The following is a 23,534-nucleotide window of genomic DNA, read 5'->3' on the forward strand; positions in this document are numbered from 1 at the left end:
AGTGTCATGTTTCTATTGTCTCTTTTACTCTGCAGAGTTCCTCAGCATTTGTCTTTCATGACTCCCCCAAATAAATAAGGACACACACACACATACATACCCACACACGCACACACTCTTTGCTCTCTCTCAGTAGGACGAATCCCTATATACCCAAAACCAATGTTTTTTTTTTTTTTACTTTACTAAACAAAGGAAAAATTAATATGATTTTTTTTCTGACTTTCCTAAGCAGAGCTAGTAACTCCTGCTTTATTGATCTCATAGTACTACTTCTATTAGGCTCTTATAATATTGTAATTATTTGTTTGACATCTATTTTCTTCACTAAATTGTGAACACCTTAATGCCTAGGGACATGTTTTATTCCTTTTTAGTTTACCTGCACGTGGTAGGTGTACCCACTAGGTGGTTGTCAGTAGTAACTGGAATAAATGACTACTGTATGATTTTGTTAAGTATTTAGACCAATAATGAATGTTTTTTGAGCTCTACTCTGGGCACCCTCTTTTATGTATTAGCTTATTTAACTTTTAATTACAACTCTGTAAGACAAGGTACTATTATCGTATGTTACAGATGAAGGAAATGAGGCACAGAGAAATTAAGTAATTTGCCCAACATAAATAAGAGAGTTTGTATCCAAACCCAGGAGCTCTGACCCCAAAGTCTCTGCTTTTTTGCTACACTAACACCCTGTCGCTCTACAATGACACCAGACACAGCTACGCATAACACTGGTCTGTGTCTAAATCTGATGACCACTGAGTTGAAATGGATTCTATGTTGAAAACAAACTGGATAACTACTGAGTTTAAGAAATAAAATGAAATGAGTGTACTTTGGAAAAGAGGTCAAAGAGAAAAGATACCCTTGCTATGTATGCTTAAAATTAAAAATAAAAGTGATTGTTTATTAATGGGTAATATCTTTCCTTTTTCTTTGAGACAAAGTTTCACTTTGTCAACTAGGCTGGAATGCAGTGGCACGATCTTGGCTTACTGCAGCTTCAATGTCCCGGGTTCAAGTGATCCTCCTGCTTTAACCCTCCGACCCCCTAGTAGCTTGGACTACAGGCATGTGCCACCACACCCAGATAATTTTTTGTAGAGATGGGGTTTGGCCATGTTACCTAGGCTGGTCTCAAATTCCTGAGCTCCAGCAATCCACCTTCCTTGGCCTCCTAAAGTGCTCGGATCACAAGCGTGACCTGCTGTGCCTGGCTTTAATGGGTAATATCTTATGAACCTAGCTGAAGAATATATTCCTTGCTACCTGATACTCATCATTATCCCTAGTTGTCTATAAGTGTATCCTGTCCAAGATTTTATATTTCATGTAAGTTTTTTCTTAATTATGTATGAGACTTCACTGAAATATTTACCCTGCTTTTGTTGAAACTCCTACCAAATGCTACATCTACTATGGACATGTGTGCCCATAGAAAAGGGAAATTCCAATAAATTATCAATTTATCTCTAATTCACTGTACTAGGGTCGTTTGAGCCCAGGAGGTCAAGGCTGCAGTAAGCCATGACTGTATCACTGCACTCCAGCCTGGGTAACAGAGCAAGACCCTGTCCCAAAAACACCACAATAAAATAGATGATATACAAATAGTTAAGAAGCACATAAAAGATACTCAAGATCACTAGTCATTAAGAAAATTAAAATCAAAACCACAATGAGATACCACCTCATATCCATTAGGATGACTACTATTAAAAAACAAACAAACAAACAAAAAAACAGGCCAGGCATGGTGGCTTATGCTGCTGTTTATGGATATTTTCAGACTTTCAAATTTCTGTAATCTGGTGTGTATGTAATGGTATCCTGTGGCTTTAACTGCATTTCCTTGATTTTTAATGAGTTTGAATACACGTTTACTGCCATTTTGGATATCCTGTTTTGTGAAGTGATTCAAATCTTTTGCCATTTCTAATCTCTTCTAAGGCCTGTCTTTCCATTCCACATTTCCATTTGTTCTTGTTGTTGCTGTGCATTAATTAAAACTGAGTATACTCCATATTTATTCTAAGGGTTACAGTTTCATTGATCAGACATGGGTAGTTTCTCTTTATTCATTCTTTTTTTCTTTTCTTTTTTTTTTTCTTGAGATGGAGTCTCGTTCTGTTGCCCCCTGAGTAGCTGGGATTACAGGCATGTGCCACTACGCCTGGCTAATTTTTGTATTTTTAATAGATACTAAAAACATGATTTCACCATGTTGGCCAGACTGGTCTCGAACTCCTAGCCTCAAGTAACTTGCTCCCCCTTGAACTCCCAAAGTGCTGGGATTACAGGCATGAGCCACCACACCTGGCTCTCTTTATTCATTCTTTGAAGCCCAAAATTACTACTACCTAGTAATAAGAATATCTGCTGCCTTTGGACAAGCATGAGAACTCATCAATGAGTGTTTCTTTTCCCATTTCTAATTCCTTACACAATTTCTCTTGATCTTTTAAAGGTAGGAGTGATTACCAAAGTAAGCATATGAGAGATGGAGATTTTCTGGTGACAATCCATTCATTTATCTCTATCACTGCTACTGATTTTCACTGACTCTAGCTAACATCTAAGAACTTCTGTCTACTTTCAGATTATGGCCCCTTCTCAACTGTAATTCCTACATATCTTGCTCAGTAAAATGTTCTTTCTCAACTTTTTTTTTCTTTGACAGAGTCTTACTATGTTGCTCAGGCTGGCCTTGAACTCCTGACCTCATGTGATCCTCTTATCTCAGCCTCCCAAGTAGGTGGGACTACAGGCTTGTGCCACCATGTCCAGCTTCCAACTTTTTTACTGCTCTTTAGAAGCAAAGTATCTTTCTGCTTGATTATTTTGTACCTCTCCTTTAGGATACCACATCGTTGGTTTAGATAGATAGTTAAAACTTTTTCCATCTAATCCACGGTAGTAACATTAACATAAAAGCCAGAATAATTCTATGTGTATCTTGTAGGCATCTAGGCAAGGAATATATATGATTACTTCTAATGAATACTTATCTCTTTTTTATGTTCTTTTTTATGGAGTGCTACTACCCACAGCATTTGATGCTGGAGGAAGCCAGCTTTTATCCACAAATAGATGAGCAACTTCATTGTGTAAGTCTCCATGGATACTAATGGATCCATAAAGAACTCATCAAAAGATATGCAGGCTTCATATGAATAATATATAAGCAGCCCCACATGTATATTTGGATGCCTAAATTTTTAAAAATATAGTTTATGTCTTATTAGAAGTCCTATCATTAGTCTTAGAGTTGCCCTCTAACATTGCCAACATTTAAAAATGCTGGTTTGACCACATAATTTTAAAAAAAACTTTTCCCTTACCTGGATGATTGCTTTTTTAAAATCCCTGCTACTAGGTCTGCATTTAAGATCAGGTCATTGACTATAATGGCCTGACTCATCCTAAACCACAGCTACTTTTGCCAACAATTAATCACTAGCCTCCCAAACCCTCTTAGCCAATGTGACCAGGACTAGTGGCTGGCTAGTTAATTAAAATAGAGCAGAGAATCTTTTTTTGTAAAGTTATACATATATTTTTAATGTGTTACTTGGGTCCCAGCTAAGAGAGGAAGAATACAACACTGCACAGAAAAAAAATATTAACTTCAAAAGTTATTTCTTTTATAAGATAAACAAGATAGAAATTTAGAGCAATGTTATATATAAAAGTTATTAATTACATAAAATAAGAACTAAAAGACTGATAATGTGTGTCTCCAACATTAATTTTAAAAAGTAAACTTTTCTATTAGATAAGTACTTTGAGATTCTGTTATAAAATCTTACCTTTAGTAACTCAAAATAGTGCCAACAGTGATACACTGGCACCAGCATAAGACGTGGAAGGACATAACGAACTGCCTCTTTAAAGCCATCAGCAATAGACTGCAAAGCAAAAAGATATCACAGTATGTCTCTGACATCAAGGACATGCAACAGCAGTGCCTAACAGAAACGGCCACTAAAAATTTGAGATACAGACTTATCAAAACTACAACAGAATGCATGTTCTATATTGAAACTGAAGTGCTGTATATCAAGTTGTTCTTTTCTTCCTTTCCTCAAGTTATTAGAGAAATATATACATTCGTTTTCTTTTATATGGCTAAAATAACTTTCACAATAATCCTCTACAGCTTATGTTTTGGCTTCCATATACCCTAAAGGAATTCTGAGAAGCTATGTACCCTCTTGCAGAATTTTAAAATGTTTTAAATTTACATAGTTACAAAAGATGCATTTCAGGGGATGCTGTATACTGTAAATGTGATCTATATGTATTTCACCAAACAATAATTGAATAAAATTTCAGATTTAGCTCATTTATGAAAAATGTCTGTCATACGACTTAATTGACAAAGCCAATCTTCACTGTCAAAATAAACAGTAACACCAGTCTTTGTCAGAAGTCAAACTTTATTGTTAAATTCAAACGAACATATTAATGTCATGGTCTGAAGGATTAGAAGCCTCTGGATGAAACTACAACTGCTTCTAACATATTACATCAAGGTATGAGAACTTTACAAGTTTCTCCTCTTCTTTATCCTAAATGATGATAAAGTACTTACAATAAGGTTAATATAAACCCTTGTGATAAGCATATCACGTCTTAATTCTTAGGCAGCTAGATACGACATAACATAGATAGATATGACATTTTGGCTACCAAGAATTTTTACTAGCATCCCCCTATAACCTTCTTTTGCAAACTCTTTTGCTTTGTACTCAGTGAACTCTCCCATAGAGGTAATATATTTTTTTTTTTTTTCCTGTTTGGTGCCCTAGAGGTTTTCACATCTTGGATCAATGCATAATGGGAAATACATACAGCAAAAGTTAACAAGTAAGAGAATTTGGAAAAGACAATGCAAAAAACATAAACAACGGCTCCAAAGACTAGAAATAGATTCCTTTAAAGCTCTCTGTGCCTTTACATATCCTGAAAAATCTTAGTATATAGCTTGGGATAGGTATACCCCAGTTTTGGAAACTACTGCAGAATAAATGGTTTTCTAAAATTTATAATGGATTTAACTCATGTTAATTTTAAACGTCTATATAGTTGACTTACTGGTATTTCTTGCCATAAGAAAAATACCAACCACACCAATATATAATGTGAGAAAGAATCTGGTAGGTTGCTTTCAAAAAATCTTCAAAAATATTCCCATAATTTTCACATTTTGTTAAAGTTAAATTATAATCTGTTCAACAGACATATTACCCAGTAACCAAACTTCTTAGTAGGATACACAAAAAGTGCCACCAATTTTCTTAAAGATTAATTCATTTTGACATTTGTTATAATCTGCATGTTTGTGTTCCCTCAAAAGTCATATATTGAAACCTAATCCCCAATGCAACAGTATTAAGAGGTGGGGCCTTTAGGAGGTGATTAGGATATGAGGGCAGAGCCCTTGTGAACAGGATTAGTGCCCTTATAAAAGGGGCCTAAGGGAGCTTGTTTGTGCCATCCACCATGTGAGGACACAATAAGAAAGCACCATCTATGAACCAGAAGAGCAAACCCTCACTAGACACCATATCTGTTAGCCTCTTGATATAGGACTTTCCAAACTCAAACTGTGAGAAATAAATTTCTATTGTTTATAAGCCATCCAGTTTATGATATTTTATTAGAGCAGCCTGAATAAGACAGCATTAATCTAATTAATATAGTGAATTACTCTGGATATTTTATATATAGTGCTTGAAATGAAACCAATATGAAACTTCAAAATTAGTCTACAAGATCAACTGTTTTGCTAATTTGTACTACAATGGCTGACAGAATGCATTATAAAATTTTTGTAGCATGTATTTACAGTGTAAGGAGTCCTCTGACAATAATAGGAGCTACATTTGAGTATTTAATACACATCAAACATTATGCTTATGCTTTATATATATTACCCTTTAATTTCCTAATAACTATAAGAGATATATATCATTATGATCACCATTTTACTAATGAGCAAACTGAGTCTCAGAGATTAAGTGAATTGCTCAAGGTAATACAATTATTAATTGGGGCTGGGCATGATGGCTTACACCTGTAATCCCAGCACTTTGGGAGGCTGAGGCAGGCAGATTACCTGATGTTAAGAGTTTGAGTACAGCCTGGCCAACATGGTGAAACCCTGTCTCTACTAAAAATACAAAAATTAACCAGGTGTGGTGGCATGCGTCTGTAGTCCCAGCTACTCAGGAAGCTGAGGCAGGAGGACTGCTTAAACCCAAGAGGCAGAGGTTGCAGTGAGCCAAGATGATGCCACTGCACTCCAGCCTGGGTGAAAGAGCGAGATCCCGTCTCAAACAAACAAACAAACAAAAACTATTAATTGACCCAAAGCCTTAAGTTCTAACTTCAAATCTTATTTTTTTAAGTGTGCTATACAGTCCAGGCACGGTGCCTCATGGTCAAAAGAACACCCTAGCCAATATGGTGCAACTCTGTCTCTACCAAAAAATACCAAAATTAGCCAGGTGTGGTGGTCCATACTTGTACTCTCAGCTACTCGAGAGACTAAGGCAGGAGAATTGCTTGAACCCGGGAGGTGGAGATTGCAATGCACTGAGATTGTGCCACTGTACTCCAGCCTGGGCAACAGAGTGAGGCACTGTCTCTAAATAAATAAAGTATGCTACACAGCTTCTAAAGATGCTTTTTGTTTTTAGTTTTATTAAGGAAGCGTTATTTTATCTTACACGGAATTTTTTTTAAAGTTAAAACAAGTGGGTTTGGCCTGAAAAAGGATTTCATCTAACTCTTCCAATCTCACTGAATATCTAGGGTGACAGCTTTATTAATAATTGGGCCCTTTAACATTCAAATTCCACAGCAAAAATTTCTAATAAAATAGGACTGAAACAAGGAATGTGTTGTGAGTGCTTTTAATGAGTATCCAAAGTTCTTATAGACTGTGTATTTAATGCATACTTTATGGTTTATATGAAAATGAGTTAACTTTAAAAATATTCCTCTCTTGAAGTAATTTTGAGAATTAAGTATAATTTTTATTCCATGATAACAAATTTTTGAGCGTAGAGAAGTGGAAGATAATAAATAATGGGAATTTACAGTAAAGAAGGCAGGGAGAAGATGGTAACTTCAGTTTTAAACATGTCATATTTGAAGTGCGTTTAGGGTATCCAAGTGCATCAATTCAAAGCAGCTGGTTATATGAAAGTGTATAGACACATACACATATATACAGAGTGCTTAAAAGAAAGTGATGGTCTGGAAATACAAATAAGAAGTCACCAGTATATAGATATGGATGAAGTCACCCAAGGAGAGTACAGAAGAACAGAAAAACAGGGGCTGATAACAGAAGTTGGATAATAGCTATAATTAAGAGACTGAGAAGAAATCAGAGAAGATGAAAATTGGGAACATGTAGTATCATAGGAGCTGATATGGTTTGAATTTGTGTCCCCGTACAAATCTCATGTTCAACTGTAATCCCCAATGTTGGAGGTGGGGCCTAGTGGAAGGTGACTGGATCATGGGGGCGGATTTCTTCCTTTAATGTTGTTCTTGTAATAGAGTTCTCAGGAGATCTGGTTGTTTAGAAGTGTGTGGCACCTCCCTGCTCCTTCCTCCTGCTTTGGCCATGTGAAGACGTGCCTACTTCCGTTTTGCCTTCCGTCATGACTGTAAATTTCCTGAGGCCTCCCCAGCCATGCTTCCTGTAGAGCCTGTGGAACTCTGAGCCAATTAAATCTCTTTTCTTTATAAATTAACCAGTCTCAGGTATTTCTTTCTCTTTCTTTTTTTTTTTTTTTTTTTTTTTTGAGACAGAGTCTCACTCTGTAGCCCAGGCCTGAGCGCAATGGTGCAATCTTGGCTCATTGCAACCCCCACCTCCTGGGTTCAAGCGATTCTCCTGCCTCCAAGTGATCCTCCTGCCTCAGCCTCTGTAGTAGCTGGAACTACAGGTGTGCACCACCACACTGGGCTTATGTGTGTGTGTGTGTATCTCTATCTATCTATATGTATATATATATTTTTTTTTTGGGTGGGGGTACAGGGTCTTGCTCTGATACCTAGGCTGGAGTGTAGTGGCACGATCTCGGCTCTCTGCAACCTCCGCCTCCCAGATTCAAGCCTCCTGCCTCAGCCTCCTGAGTAGCTGGGATTACAGATGCCTGCCACCACACCCAGCTAATTTTTGCATTTTTTAGTAGAGACAGGGTTTCGCCATGTTGACCAGACTGGTCTTGAACTCCTGACCTCAGGTGATCCACCCACCTCAGCCTCCCAAAGTGCTGGGATTACAGGCATGAGCCATCACGGCCAGTCTTCAGGTATACAGGAACCCAGAGACAAGAGGAGTAACAAATACTACAGACATAAGTATGAAATAAAAGCATCTACTGGATTTGGCAATTAAGTTACTTGTCAAAGGCAATTTATATCCTGATTAAAACATACATGGTAGTGTTTTCATAAAGAATGGTAAAAAATAACATAAAGACAATTGGCTGTAAAGAAAAAATGAGAGAGGAAATGAAAAAACTTTCTTCACTCTAGTTACTTATTCTACTAAAGAAAGGTTTGTTCATTTGTTAGCTTGCTTGTTTTAGGACAATAAAAATTTTACCATATTCAAATGTCAAGGGGTAAAAAAGTCAGTTTATTTTTAATTTTTATTTTTTTTGAGACTGGGTCACACTCTGCACCCAAGGCTGGGGTGCAGAGGCATGATCATGACTCACTGCAGACTTGACCTCCCAGGATCAAGCAATTCTCTTTGCATGCCACAGGTGCATACCACCACGCTCGGCTAAGTTTTTATATTTTGTAGAGACGAGGTCTCCCTATGTTGCCCAGGCTGGTCTCAAACACCTGGGTCCAAGCAATCCTCTGACCTTAGCCTCCCAAAGTGCTGTGATTACAGGCACAAGCCACCATGTCTGGCTGGAAAAGTCAGTTTAGATGTAGAAGTTTTATACATTTAGTCAAGTATCACCTATGCCAACATAACTTTTTTTGTTTTTGTTTTTTGAGATGGAGTCTTGCTCATTGCCCAGGCTGGAGTGCAGTGGCGTGATCTCGGCTCACTGCAAGTTCCGCCTCCCGGGTTCGTGTCATTCTCCTGTCTCAGCCTCCCGAGTAGCTGGGACTACAGGCGCCCAATTTTTTGCATTTTTAGCAGAGACGGGGTTTCACCGTGTTAGCCAGGATGGTCTCGATCCCCTGACCTCGTGATCCACCCGCCTCGCCTCGGCCTCCCAAAGTGCTGGGATTACAGGCGTGAGCCACCACGCCCGGCTGGAAAAGTCGGTTTAGATGTAGAAGTTTTACACATTTAGTCAAGTATCACCTAGCCAACATAACTTTTGTTGTTAGTGTTGAGATAGTAAAAATAAAATTTTATTGTGTGTATCTCTCCATGTATTTTCATTTTATCTAAGTGTATTCCTGAACCAACTAACTTGCATACTCTCCCTCAATACCGTATTTATCTCCTTTAAATAGTAGGCCTCATAGAAAAATCAGTATGAGTATATAGCAGGTTGAGGTTATCTCAACTTTTTAAGATTTCTCCAATTCTTCCTCCTATAGGGAACATAATCCTCAAATCACACTCCAGATTCATCTTTATTTTTTAATTTTTTTATTTTGAGACGGAGTCTCGCTATGCCACCCAAACTGGAGGGCAGTGGCGTGATCTCAGCTCACTGCAACCTCTGCCTTCCGGGTTCAAGTGATTCTCCTGCCTTAGCCTCCTGAGTAGCTGGGATTACAGGAGCCCGCCACCACGTCCAGCTAACTTTTGCAATTTTAGTCGAGACAGCGTTTCACCATGTTGGCCAGGCTGGTCTAAAATTCCTGACCTCAAGTGATCCACTTGCCTCGGCCTCCCAAAATGCTGGGGTTACAGGCACGAGCCACTGCACCCGGCCAGATTCATCTTTACATCCCATATCTAGTATGTGCCAAATTCTTCTGGTCATTCAGTATTCGTGATGTTGTACGATTTCTACAATAAGAACAGATAGAACTCCAGAGAGAAAACAGAAGATAAACTAAAATAGGTTTAGAATGAACAAGATTTGAAGGATTAAAAGTATTCTAGAATTACAAATATTTGAAGGATAAAATAGTGAGATATTTATTGATTTGCTTTATAAACAAAAAGAAAACCCTTCAATTTAAGTTTACCTGAAAGTGTAGAGCAACTGCAGGTCTGGCCATCAATTTATTGAAATGTTCATTAAACTCTGGTGAAAGAATGTCCTGTGATAATGTTTCATAAGGATCAAATGCTTGCTCCTATTTTTTAAAAAAAGAGAAAAAGCATTAGGTTTAAAAGAATATATTTTCTACTAATATGGTACAGATTATCACTTGATCCCAAGAGTTCGAGGTTATAGTGAGCTATGATTGTGCCACTATATTCCAGCTTGAGCAACAAAGTGAGACCCTATCTCAAAAGAAAAGAAAGAAATGAAAAGAAAAAAGAGAAGAGAAGGAGAAGAAAGAAAGATTTCTTTTCCCATTAGACTGGCAAAAATGAATGGTATATCTGCAGAACCAGATATGAAAACAAAACAAATTTCGAAAAAAAGAATTAAAAAGAGAAAGAATAAGGTAATACCCAGAGTTAGCGAAGGGAAAGGGTGAAGAAAGAAGGAAGCTTACATACACTGGAACTTATCTGGAAGTGAATGTGGCAAAACGTTTCAAAGTTCTAAAACTATACCTAGTCTTTAGCACTAAAATTCCACTGGCAGGAATATATCCTTAAAAATGATTAGAACATATGGCTGGGCGCAGCGGCTCACGTCCGTAATCCCAGCACTTTGGGAGGCCGAGGTGGGTGGATCATGAGTTCAGGAGTTTGAGGCCAGCCTGGCCAACATAGTGAAACACTTGTCTCTACCAAAAATACAAAAAATTAGCCAGGCATGGTGTCAGGCGCCTGTAATCCCAGCTACTGAGGAAGCTGAGGTAAGAGAATGGCTTGAACCCGGGAGGCGGAGGTTGCAGTGAGACAAGATTGTGCCATTGCACTCCAGCCTGGGTGACAGAGCGAGACTCCGTCTCAAAAAAAAAAAAAAAAAGGTTTGGAATATCAAGGCATAGTGCAAGCATGTTTGTTGCAGTGTTGTTTACAATAACAAAAAAAAAAAAAAAAAAAGAAAGAAAAGAAAAAACTCTACAACCTATGGATAATAGTTAAAATATGTTATGGTGTCTCCATATAACATCACATTATTTATACTTAAAAATTGTGTTGAAGTATATACATTAACATGGACAATGTTTATGATGCACAGAGTAAAAATAGTAAGTTATAAAATAGTAGGATCCTATTTTTGCAAACACACATACGTTTGCATGTATGCACAGAAAAATATAAGGATAAGTTATCTATGGGTATCATAAAATAAAGTGACTTTCATCCAATTTATATATCTCTCTATTTTTCTGAATATTTTTACAATGAGCTACATTATTTTTATAGTCATTTAAAAGACAACAAAAAGATTTTTACTTTGGAAAACATTAAAATAATATAAACCTTCTTTCCAACTTTAAGTTTAAAATCCACAGAAGGTAAAGAGCTATGGTCAATAAAATGTATCTTCCTTCATCTTGAACATACTTACCACTTAAAAAAAAATCCAAATATTAATACTCGAGTATATAAACTTTTACTATAAATATTGCCATAAATACACTATAAAGAAAGTGTCACTATATAGGCAATGTGATTTTACTTTGTTATCGGTTAAATCTTAAATATCTTTTTAAAATGGCCAGTGGTATCTTCTAATTTTCATAAAATTTTTTTTTTTTTTGGAGACAGGGTCTCACTCTGTCACCCAGGATGGAGTTCAGTGACACATCATGGGCTTGATCTACCAGGCTCAAGTAATCCTCCTACCTCAGCCTCCTGAGTCACTGGGACCACAGATGGGCACTACCATGCCTGGCTAATTATTTTATTTTTTTATGGAAATGAGGTCTCACTATGTTGCCAAGACTTGTCTCTAAATTTCTTAGTACAGCATTTAGGACTTTAATGAGAATATAAAGTAGTTTTGTAAACTTACTTCTGCCAAATCTTCAAAACAGCTGCCAGCTAAGGGATGAGGACTGCTTTCATCAGTCATTTCAACTGTGTCTTCAATCAAACCTAAAAGTTTCACAGTCAATTCATGTATATCTGAAATATTACTAAAAATCTTTTCAATATCCTGAAAAAAACAGAAGGAAAGGTTAAGAAATGTGAGATTGAGAATTCTGCTTAAAAATTACTAAATATAAAAAGCAATACAGGCTACTCTAGGCACACTGCCTACGGAGTAGCCCTGCTCCACAAGAAACAGTACTTCTGCTGCTGTTGTACACTGCCGCTTCAGCAGAGGTTCCTACCATTGCCATGCCTTTGGCTTCTTTCCTGGACAAAGCCAAGAACTGTCCCAAGCTAAGCCCCAACTTTGGGGCTTGCCAGCCCTGCACCAAATACATCATTTAATTTATGGGTGGTAATTGTTTTCTACATGTTTTTAAATTTATGGAATAAACTGTAGAATTTATTTAGCAAATATTTTATTGGGAGCATGATTAAAGCTGTTATCACTTTTGAACAATTCGCATATTATATAAAGCAATATATTTGCATTAAATGTCAACAAGCTATAGCAGAATTTTTGCATTTTGTTCTTGCATTCTACAAAAACTCATTCTTTGTAAAAATATAAGTTATTATATGTGAATGTATTATCATTACAAAAGATTCAAACGCAAGACAGAGAGAGCAAAATATGAATGTTTACTATCATGCCCCTCTTACCCCCACGTCCCTCAGAGGTAGAAACTATTAATAGTTTAGTATGCATTATTCCAGTATAAAATTCCAACCATTTTCAAACATGTACATCTTGATGTTAATATAAGATGGAATCATAGTGTGTATTCTTTTAACTTGGGTTGGAGAGGTCTTTGGAAATAAAGAGATTTGCTTGTACAAAAAAAACAAACAATATGAGTTAAGGGTATATCTTCATTCAATCTCAGACTAATATATTCCAAGACAGAGTAAAAATCAATCATGAACAGGAAGAGAATTTTAAAAATCTCTTGGATAACAGACAGTAAAAATACTGCAAAATATAGATTCCAGATAGTTTTGTTAAATCTAAAACCTCCTACTGTGGATGATTCTAAGCTACTTTTTACTTAAAGAATTCTGGCATTTTGAGTGTTTTAAAACTGGCTAAGTCGCTTAAAGACTTGATCAAGGTCTTACAGAGCCCTAGGTTTTACTTATAGCTTAGGCTATATAGTCTTATAGGTTAATGATAAGAGCTGGGATGAGAATGAAGATAACTCCTAATCCTGCTACAATCTGGTTTCACAATTTGGAAGCCATCTCCTGGATCTGAGAAGGAATTACAGATTTCATACAAGCTCCCATCTGTGAATTACAGCCATGCACTGCTTAAACACAGGGGTATGTTCTGAGAAATGCACTGTTAGGCGATTTTGTCATTGTGCAAATATCATGGCGTGTACTTACACAAAACTAGATGATATACTACAACACTTAGGCCACATAGGTATAGCCTGTTGCTCCCAGGCTACAAGCCTGTACAACATGTTACTGTACGGAATACTGTAGGTAACTGTAACACAATAGTAAGTATTTATGTATCTAAACATCTCTACATACAGAAAAGGTACAGTAAAAATACAGTATAATCTTACAGGATTACCGTCATATATATGGGTATATATAGTCTATCACTGACTAAAACATCGTATGTGGCACATAGCTATTATCTAGGATAAGACAGGTTCAAGACCTTTGAACACAAACATATCATATGACTGACCATCCAGGTTATGGCCAACTATTATACATTCTGGCATCTTATAATGGAAACATCACGGGCTTTGGAACCTGACAGACCTGAGCTTGGATGCTGGCTCTACCACATGTGGTATAAAATGAAACATATTTTTGGTCTTTGTCCCTGGTTCCTGTCTTAGAGCCCCTAAAATGCTAAGAATATCCTGAGTGATAATAATGTCTTTTGTTATTCATAATGAGTCCCTTTGATAAATACTGAGTTTATGTTAATGAGGTTACTTACGGTAGGGCCCCTAGATAACTTCATGATAGGGCCAGTCACCAAAAAGACCAGATGATTAGAGGATTGAAGGGTTACTTGAAACCAAACTGACTCATGAAAAAAAGAAAAAGGATCAGAGGGTTGCAACTTTCAGCCCCACCCACTGACCTATAAAAAGTTGGGGAAAGACCCTGGGAAACATGGCAAAACCCCGTCTCTACAAAAAATCAAAAATTAGTCAGGTGGGGTGGTGTGTGCCTGCAGTCCCAGCTACTCAGGAGGCTGAAGCTGGAGGATCGCTTGAGCCCAGGAAGCAGAACTTATGGTAAGCCAAGATGGTGCCACTGCACTGAAGCCTGGGCAACACAGCCAGACCCTGTCTCAAAAAAAAAAAAAAAAAAAAAAAGCAGGGGTAAGAAGCTAGAGATCAAGCTCCGTAAAAATTCTTGATGAGCTTCCTGGTTGCTGACCTTGTGGAGGTGCTAGGAGGGTGGCTTGCCCAGAGAGAGCTTGGAAACTCTGTGCCCCCATACCTTGTCCTGTCCATCTCTTCATGTGTATCCTTTTAAAATCCTTCATAATAAACTGGTAAATGTGTTCCCCTGATTTCTGTGAGCTGTTCCACCAAATTAATGGAACCCAAGGAGTGGGTCATGGGAACTCCAATTTATAAATGATCAGTCTGGAGCACGGTTCACAACCTGGAACTTTCAACTGGTGCCTGAAGTAGGAGACAGTCGTGTTGGGACTGAGTCCTTAATCTGTGAGATCTGACACTATTTCTAGGTAAATAATGTCAAAATTGAGCTGAATTACAGGACACCTAGTTGGTTACGCCTGTAATCCCAGAACTGTGGGAGGCCAAGGGAGGCGGATCACCTGAGGTCAGGATTTTGAGACCAGCCTGGCCAACATGGTAAAACCCCATTTCTACCAAAAGTACAAAAATTAGCCAAGCATGGTGGCACACATCTGTAATCTCAGCTACTCGGGAGGCTAAGCCAGGAGAATCGCTTGAACCCGGGAGGCAGAGGTTGCAGTGAGCCAGGATTGCACCACTGCACTCCAGCCTGGACAACAGAGCAAGACTCCATCTCAAAAAAAAAAAAAAAAAAAAAAAAAAAAGATTAGAGAAGAAAAACTGTTTTTCCCTTTTACAACATGCCAGATGAATGACCTTGGATTAGGAATGAAAAGGACAATAATGACAGCTAACATTTCTTGGGCACATTATATTCTAGGCACTCTTCTAAGCACTTGAAATGTAATAACCTAATATCCTTATTAGATAGGTATTATCATCATCCTCATTTTACAAATGAGGAAACAGAGGCATAGAGCAGTTAAGTAATTTGCCCATTGTCACACATTTGGTCTGATGATACCCAGCTCGTAAGCTTCTTAGGGTTAAATTAGATGATTTCTGTTAAATGCTCCTGGCACATATTAGGCCTTCCAGAAATGCGAGCTTTTTGAAAACACAGGACGCGGGGCAAAAGGAGTCACTTAAGATCATTTTTAAGTCATTCACTCCTTTAACATTTGTAGAGTACTATGCTCTGATTTTAGATAGTCTTTACCTCAAAAGTTTATATTTTACTTAAAGCTAAAAAATTTATAATAGATACAGAGATAGAAAAGGGATTCTCTCTTCCATCTGACCCTTTAGTATTAAAACAGACATTTTCTGTCATATCAGCACTAATCCAGTGAAAAGAGATCCATAAAAATTAATTCCTGAGGAATGAAAATGGATGGGACACAGAAAAGACAAAGATAACAATAGCTGCCAGCATTTATTAGGTTTTTATTCTTCATACCACTAGAGACAAAATCCAATTATAATGTGGTAGAAAAGAAGCCACATTCAAGATCAAGCTCTATAACTAACTTGATTAAGATGTTAATTTCCAGCTGGGCACAGTGGCTCAAGCCTGTAATCTTAGCACTTCGCGGGGCTGAGGACGAAGATTGCTTAAGCCCAGGAGTTCAAGACCACCCTGAACAACATAGCGAGACCTCTAACTATATTTAAAAAAATAGTAATAAGGTCAATCTTCTTACAAGTAAAGTAGATATGATAATATCTGCCCAATCTATCCCTCAGGATTGTTATAAGGATCAAATAAAATAGATCAGTACTTTGAAAAACATAATGTTCTGACTACTTACGATAGTACTCCCAGTGGGAATTATTATAAACATTGTTAAACTAAACATATATCCAAAAGAAAAAACCTAATGGCCAACTAAAACACTTCCAATTATCATTTAAACTCATCCTTTTGGAAAAGAAAAAGAAAAGCTAAATCTGTTCCTAACTTTAAATACTCAGCCACCTGTGTCTGAGTTCACTGTTATTTACTCACATTATAGTTATTTTGTGGAGGAAGTTAGGAGGTAAGAGACAAATAAGACAAAGGTTAAGTATCTTTTTTTGAGCTGAGGTCTTACTCTGTTGCCCAGGCTGGAGTGCAGTGGCATGATCATGGCTCACTGAAGTCTCCAATTCCTGGCTCAAGCAAACCTCTCACTTCAGCCTCCCCAGCAGCTGGGACTACAGACACGTGCCACCATGCCCAGGTAAGTTTTAAATTTTTTTGTAGAGACTGGGTCTTGCTCTGTTACCCAGGCTGGTCTCAAATTCTTGGCCTCAAGCAATCCTCCTGCCTCAGGTTCCCAAAACAGCTGGGATTACAGGCACGAGCCACTGCACCTGGCCAAGACTAATTACTTTTAAAGTGTGGGCCAAACATACAGATATGGAAAAATAAATCATGTGATAAAGAAAGAAAAAAACCTTTTTTGTTTGTTAAACATGGCATTCTGCATAAACTTTTATTTTTAAAAGTTCCACTGTTAAAACTTTATTTTTTTTAACCCCATATATTCTGAGCTTCAAACTAAAACTTTAAACTACTGCCTTAAGGTACTTACCAAAAGACAGAAAAATGCAGAGGTCTTTCTTTCCTAGACCATACATCTTTTTCACCAACTCCAAATGAATGACTCTAAATATCAGATACCGCATAGAGGAAAACGATTTCACCCCAGTATAAATATCTTTCTAATTTTGTGCCTAATTTTCATTGTCACTGTACCTATTATATTACTATAACAATTCACATGTTTATAAAGCCCACAAATACATAAAAGTATTTTTTATGTACTCATAAAGTATTTAAAGTTACTATTTATGGGCTGGGTGCAGTGGCTCATGCCTGTAATCCCAGCACTTTGGGAGGCCAAGGCAGGTGGATCACTTGAGGTCAGCAGTTTGAGACCAACCTGGCCAACATGGAGAAACACCATCTCTACTAAAAATATAAAAAAAATTAGCCAGGTGTGGTGATGCATGCCTCTAATCCCAGCTACTCAGGAGGCTAAGGCAGAAATCGCTTGAACCCAGGAGGTGGAGGCTGCAGTGGTGCGAGCTGAGATCACGCCACTGCACTCCAGCCTGGGCGACAGAACAAGACTCTGTCTCAAAAAAAAAAAGTGACTATTTATGATTTTAAGCTATTTTTTTGGGGGTACACAGAATTTCAAACCCAAAAAGGTACTTACAGAAGGTTTAAACAGCTTTCTATCAGAAAGAAAGGCTTCTCGAAACACTTTTATGATCATATTTAATTCCCGTAGATACTGTCTTTCTTCTGCGATTTCAGTTCTGACAAGATCATAGTAGTTTAATTCACCGGAAGAACTAGGTTCATCTTCACAGAGAGAAACCAAGCCTATATCATCCTGATCAAACATGTCCATCAAAACCTGAGAAACAGAAATCAATAATGTTGATTTGTTTTATTTTCCTTATTTTCATAAAAACTGCCTCAAAGTACTTGAAATCTATACGTTATTAAACAGGGCTGGGAGCTGTAATCCCAGCTCCCTGGGATTTTGGGAGGTTGAGGCAGGAGGATCACTTGAGGTCAGGAGTTCCAGGCCAGCCTAGCCGACATGGTGAAACCCTGTCTCGACCAAAAATATAAAAAATTAGCCAGGCGTCATGGTGGGCGCTTTAATCCCAGCTACTTGGGAGGCTGAGGCAGGAGGATTGCTTGAGCCTGGGAGGTCAAGGCTGCAGTGAGTCATGATCACGCCACTGCACTCCAGTCTGGGTGACAGAGCAAGACTCCATCTCACACACACATACACACACACACACACACACAACACTATGAAACAACAAGAGTTGTGCGTATTATAAGTAAATTTATATGAGAAAACCTAGAATAAAAGGAAAACTGAAGGTGGGAAATGTTCAAATAAAATCAAATAAAATATGGCAAAATAAATATTTCTGGAGATATGAACTAATGGTGAAATATGTACTAATACATATGCATATGTATGTGTATATATGTGTGCTATAATACACACACACACACACACACACAAAAGAGCAAAAAAAAAAAAAAAAGCCTGTTTTTGGGGAACAATAATCTGAGCCAAAACTCCCAGTTCAGCCACTACTTGACTATGATTATGAACACATTAATTCTTTTGAAAGTCATATTCCTTATGTGTGAAATGTAACTGATAAGAGTAATTCACTGTAGTAATGTATATAAAATGCATACTACTATGTCTAGCAAATAGTAGGAATTCAACATAGTAGTTCCTTGCCATAGTATAAGGATGATAGTATATATTTAAGTAGGGTTAAAAGGAGAAAAGTGAAATGCTACTATGGTAGAGGCACACGATAGATCAGTGCGATGCATTTCTGATGCACATTTACTACAATGACCACTGCTATTATGTTCACTTGCTAAACCCAAACATCCCACAGATGCTTAAATTGTTGTAGCGACCACTTCTTTCAGAAATAGTAAAGATGCTACCACAGACTCAGGTCAACCAACAGGCAAGAACTAGCTGTAAATCAACAGAAACAGCCGGGCGCGGTGGCTCACGCCTGTAATCCCAGCACTTTGGGAGGCCGAGGCGGGCGGATCACAAGGTCAGGAGATCGAGACCACGGTGAAACCCCGTCTCTACTAAAAATACAAAAAATTAGCCGGGCGCGGTTGTGGGCGCCTGTAGTCCCAGCTACTCGGGAGGCTGAGGCAGGAGAATGGCGTGAACCTGGGAGGCGGAGCTTGCAGTGAGCCGAGATCGCGCCACTGCACTCCAGCCTGGGCGACAGAGCGAGACTCCGTCTCAAAAAAAAAAAAAAAAATCAACAGAAACAGAAATATATATATATTTTGGTGAGACAGAGTCTCTGTCACCCAGGCTGGAGTGCAGTGGTGTGATCTCGGCTCACTGCAACCTCTGCCTCCCAAGTTCAAGCAATTCTCCTGCCTCAGCCTCCTGAGTAGCTGGGATTACTGGTGCATGCCACCATGCCTGGCTAATTTTTTTTTCTATTTTTAATAGAGACAGGGCTTCTTGGCCAGGCTGTCTTGAACTCCTGACTTCAAGTGATCCACCCACCTCAGCCTCCCAAAGTGCTGGGATTACAGGTGTGAGCCACCGTGCCTGGCTGTGACCATACATTTAAAAATTAATAATAGTTTTTTTTAAAAATGATTAGACCTAGTTAATTATATATTTATATATTTAAAACTGATTGAAAAGCACTCAGAGAGTTCAGCTAAAAGGTATACCCTGAAAAGGAAACTCCAAAAAGTAAAAAAACTTCAAAGGGATGAGAGGAAATTCTGACAACACTATAACAGATATTCATTCGTTCATTCTGAAAAACATCTATTGATCACCATAAACTGTATCACACGTTGGTAAAATACGCTAATAAAGTAAACAGGAACTCTGCCCTCCTAATCTTTTTGAATCTAACTCAGAAATATCTTATAAGCATCTTTTAAATCTGGTCAGCTCTCTCCATCTTACTGCAGGCTTTAGATTACTCTACTAAACAATCACCATCTCTTACAAGGATACACAAGTTTCATAATTTGATCTGCCTGCCACAAGTCTTCCCAACCCGAGTTCTAAAATCATGTTACTAAAAATAAATGATACATAAAAATGATACTGGATTTCATTGCCTTCTACATAAAATCCTAACTTCTTTAGGATAAAGGCCATTCATAATTTAACTCCAACCCACCTTCCTAATCTCATGTTCTGTGACACTCTCAAATCCCTCCCTTCCCCAATGCTTGCTTCATGCAATACACCTTCCTGTCATTGAAGACCATCATCCCCCCTTCCCAGCCACTTTTAACTTTAAAGAAACCAGTATGGCTACACAGGGAATTTGGTGATGAAATCTGATTTCAAACAGACATGCAAAATAAAGGAAGGCATGAGACATAAAAACACACAGAAGAGCTACCACCCTCTTCACTTCCCCACCAGAGACCCTTTTAGAGTAGGCCATACTTGCTAGCTATAACTTCTTGCTCCCATTCACTTAGCAAGCCCGTTACTATATTGAAACTGCTCTCACTATTGATCTAGTGTCAAATCTAATGGCGTGTTTTAGTCTTCCTACTTGTTTTCTCTAGTTTTTGACACAGCTGACCATTCTCTAATTCTTAAAACTCTTAACTCTCAGGGTGAGGCATGGTGGCTCATGCTTACAATCTCAGCACTTTGGGAGGCTGAGGCAGGAGGATCACTTGAGGCCAGGCATTCAAGACCAGCCTGGCCAATACAGCAAGATCCTGCCTCTACCAAAAGTAAAAAAAAAATAATAACCAGGCATGGTAGTAGACACCTGCGGTCCTAGCTACTCTGAAGGCTGAGGTGAAACACTTGAGCCCAGGAATTCGAAGCTGCAGTGAGCTAAGATCGTACCACCACATTCCAGCCTGAGTAACAGAATGAGATCCTATCTCTAAATAAGAAAAAACACATATAAACCCCCCCCCAAACAATTTTTCTCTTCTTGGCTTCTGATATACCATCCTGTCAGTGGGGCCTCCTTCTCTATGACTTACCTTCTCTACCACCCATTCCACGGTTCCAGTCTTAAAACTCTTTTGGTCACATAATACCAAAGTTCCTGAATTTAAATGCTACAGGGGTCAGGCAAGTAACATTATAATATACAAGGAGCAGTGGGAATTATGGCAAACCGTAAGGTACACGCACCTAAAGAGGAAGTGTGCCGCTCAGTGCCAGCTATTTTCTGTTAGGCATTCTGATTTTCTTTTTTCATGAAAAGTCTGGGATTTACATTTTTATGTACAACTTTTAGATCTGTAAATATAAATAGATGGCAAATAATTCAAAAATTTAAAAAACAAACCTGGAGACCCTATTCACTAGAAGGTCACCAGTCTGAAATGTCTGCTACACTGACAGAATGGTATATCATTCCTTAGAGTGAGCTCATTCCCTTAAATGATTTCCAATTACTATCTAGATGATAATGACTCCTCAGTGTTTATCTGTAGCCTCAGCATCTCTCCGGATCCTAGACAAATGTTACCAAAGGCTCGCTAGATATCTGCCTGTCTTAAAAAACCTGTATGTGTACACTCTCAGAATCACTAATAAACAGCATCACCTACTTGGTCTTCATAACTAGAAAACTTGTCCATCACCTTAGACTTACCACTTTTCCAACTTCTCTCCTGTATCCAAACAGTTCCCAAATCCTGTTGACTCTAACTAAGAAATATCCCTTACATCTGGTCAGTTCCCTCTATTTCCCTCTGTCTAGAATGTCTTCTCTTACTTCCTCTTCCCTCCCAACTCTCATTTATTCACCTAACCAATCTCTACCCATTTTTTCACCACTTAGCTCAAATACAATTTTTTTGGATAGCTTTTCCAAACTCTCCCTGACTCCCTACCAGAATCTCTTCCACTAGCATTAGCCCTTGATTAGCAACTTTCTCTCTTTCCTGTAGAAGCACCTAATGTATAAAGTCATCCCTTGGTGTCTGTAGGGGATTGGTTCCAGTACCCACCCCATACCCCCACAATCCTCAGATACTCGAGTTCCTTATATAAAATCACATACTATTTGCATATAACCTACACACATCCTCTTGTCTACTTAAATCATCTCTAGATTACTTGTAATATCTAATACAATGCCCACATGTCACTTCATTCACATAGATTAAATGTAGCACTCAGCTCATAGCAAATTCAAGTTTTGCTTTTTTGGAATTTTGTAGAATTTCTTTTTCCTGAGTATTTTTTATCTGTGGCTGGTTGAATCCATGGATACAGAACTCATGAATACAGAGGGCCAACTGTATTAAAATTTCTGTTCTATCTTTTCTCCTACTAAATAGTAACCATCTAAAGATAAAACACAGTGCTTTCGTCTTAAAATCCAAAGCACCTGACACACGGTAAATACACAAAAGATAACTGTTTAAACAGCATACATGTAGTATATGTATTTATAAACTATTAGACATGTAAAGCATTTTTTGGTCATGTTTATAGCATGAACAATAAAGTAGAGTCAGGCTAGATGCAGTGGTTCACATCTGCAATCCCAATACTTTGGGAAGTTGAAGTGGAAGGACTAGTTGAGCCCAGGAGTTCAAGACCAGCCTGGGTAACAAAGAGAGACCCAGCCTCTACAAAAAAATTTTAAACATAGCCAGGCATGGTGTTGGTTCAAGCCTGTGGTCCCAGCTACAAAGGAAGCTAAGGCAGGAGGATCACTTGAGCCCTGGAGGTTGAGGCTGCAGTGAGCCATGTTCACACCACCACACTCCAGCTTAGGTGAGTCCTTGTCACCAAAAAAAAAAAAAAAAAGAGAGAGAGCGAGCGAGCTAGCTCTTGAAACAGATGGAGTAATACTACCATGAAAGAGAAAATATATTCATACCCCACTCCTGGTAGCTTCAGATTTTTCTGGCCAGGCATGGGTGGCTCACGCCTCTAATCCCAGAACTTTAGAGGCCAAGGTGGATGGATCACCTGAGGTCAGGAGTTTGAGACCAGCCTGCCCAACATGGCGAAACCCTGTCTCTACTAAAAGTACAAAAAATTAGCCAGGCATGGTGGCATGTGCCTGTAATCCCAGCTACTCAGGAGGCTGAGGTGGGAGAATCACTTGAACACGGGAGGCAGAGGTTGCAGTGGGCAGAGATTGTACCACTACACTCCAGCCTGGGCAACAGAGCAAGACTCTGTCTTTTAAAAAAAAAAAAAAAAAAAGGCCAGGCGTGGCTCACGCCTGTAATCCCAGCACTTTGGGAGGCCAAGGCAGGCAGATCACTTGAGGTCAGGAGTTCGAGACCAGCCTGGCCAACACGGCAAAACCCTGTCTTTATTAAAAATACAAAAATTAGCCAGGCGTGTGGCAGGTGCCTGTAATCCCAGCTACGCAGGAGACTGAGGCAGGAGAACTGCTTGAACCCAGGAGGCAGAGGTTGCAGTGAGCCAGCATCACTCCATTATACTCCAGCCCGGTCGAGAGAGCAAGAGTTTGTTTCAGAAAAAAAAAAGTATAATTCAATA

General features: G+C 38.5%; 1 protein-coding gene across 3 annotated transcripts in view; it reads right to left on the reverse strand.

The window, feature by feature from the left end:
* The window catches only part of SOS2 (SOS Ras/Rho guanine nucleotide exchange factor 2), a 113,784-nt gene that overhangs the window by 49,174 nt on the left and 41,076 nt on the right, over positions 1-23,534 (reverse strand). For 2 of the 3 annotated variants that reach the window (XM_077938030.1, NM_001260585.1), the window contains 4 exon segments: positions 17,694-17,897; positions 12,102-12,245; positions 10,204-10,314; positions 3,816-3,914 (listed from right to left, as the gene is read on the reverse strand). In XM_077938030.1, the coding sequence (XP_077794156.1) occupies positions 3,816-3,914; positions 10,204-10,314; positions 12,102-12,245; positions 17,694-17,897 (558 nt within the window). 3 annotated transcript variants of the gene reach the window in all.

The sequence above is a fragment of the Macaca mulatta genome, chromosome 7 (genome assembly GCF_049350105.2).
Source record: "Macaca mulatta isolate MMU2019108-1 chromosome 7, T2T-MMU8v2.0, whole genome shotgun sequence".
Taxonomy (NCBI): Eukaryota; Metazoa; Chordata; class Mammalia; order Primates; family Cercopithecidae; genus Macaca; species Macaca mulatta.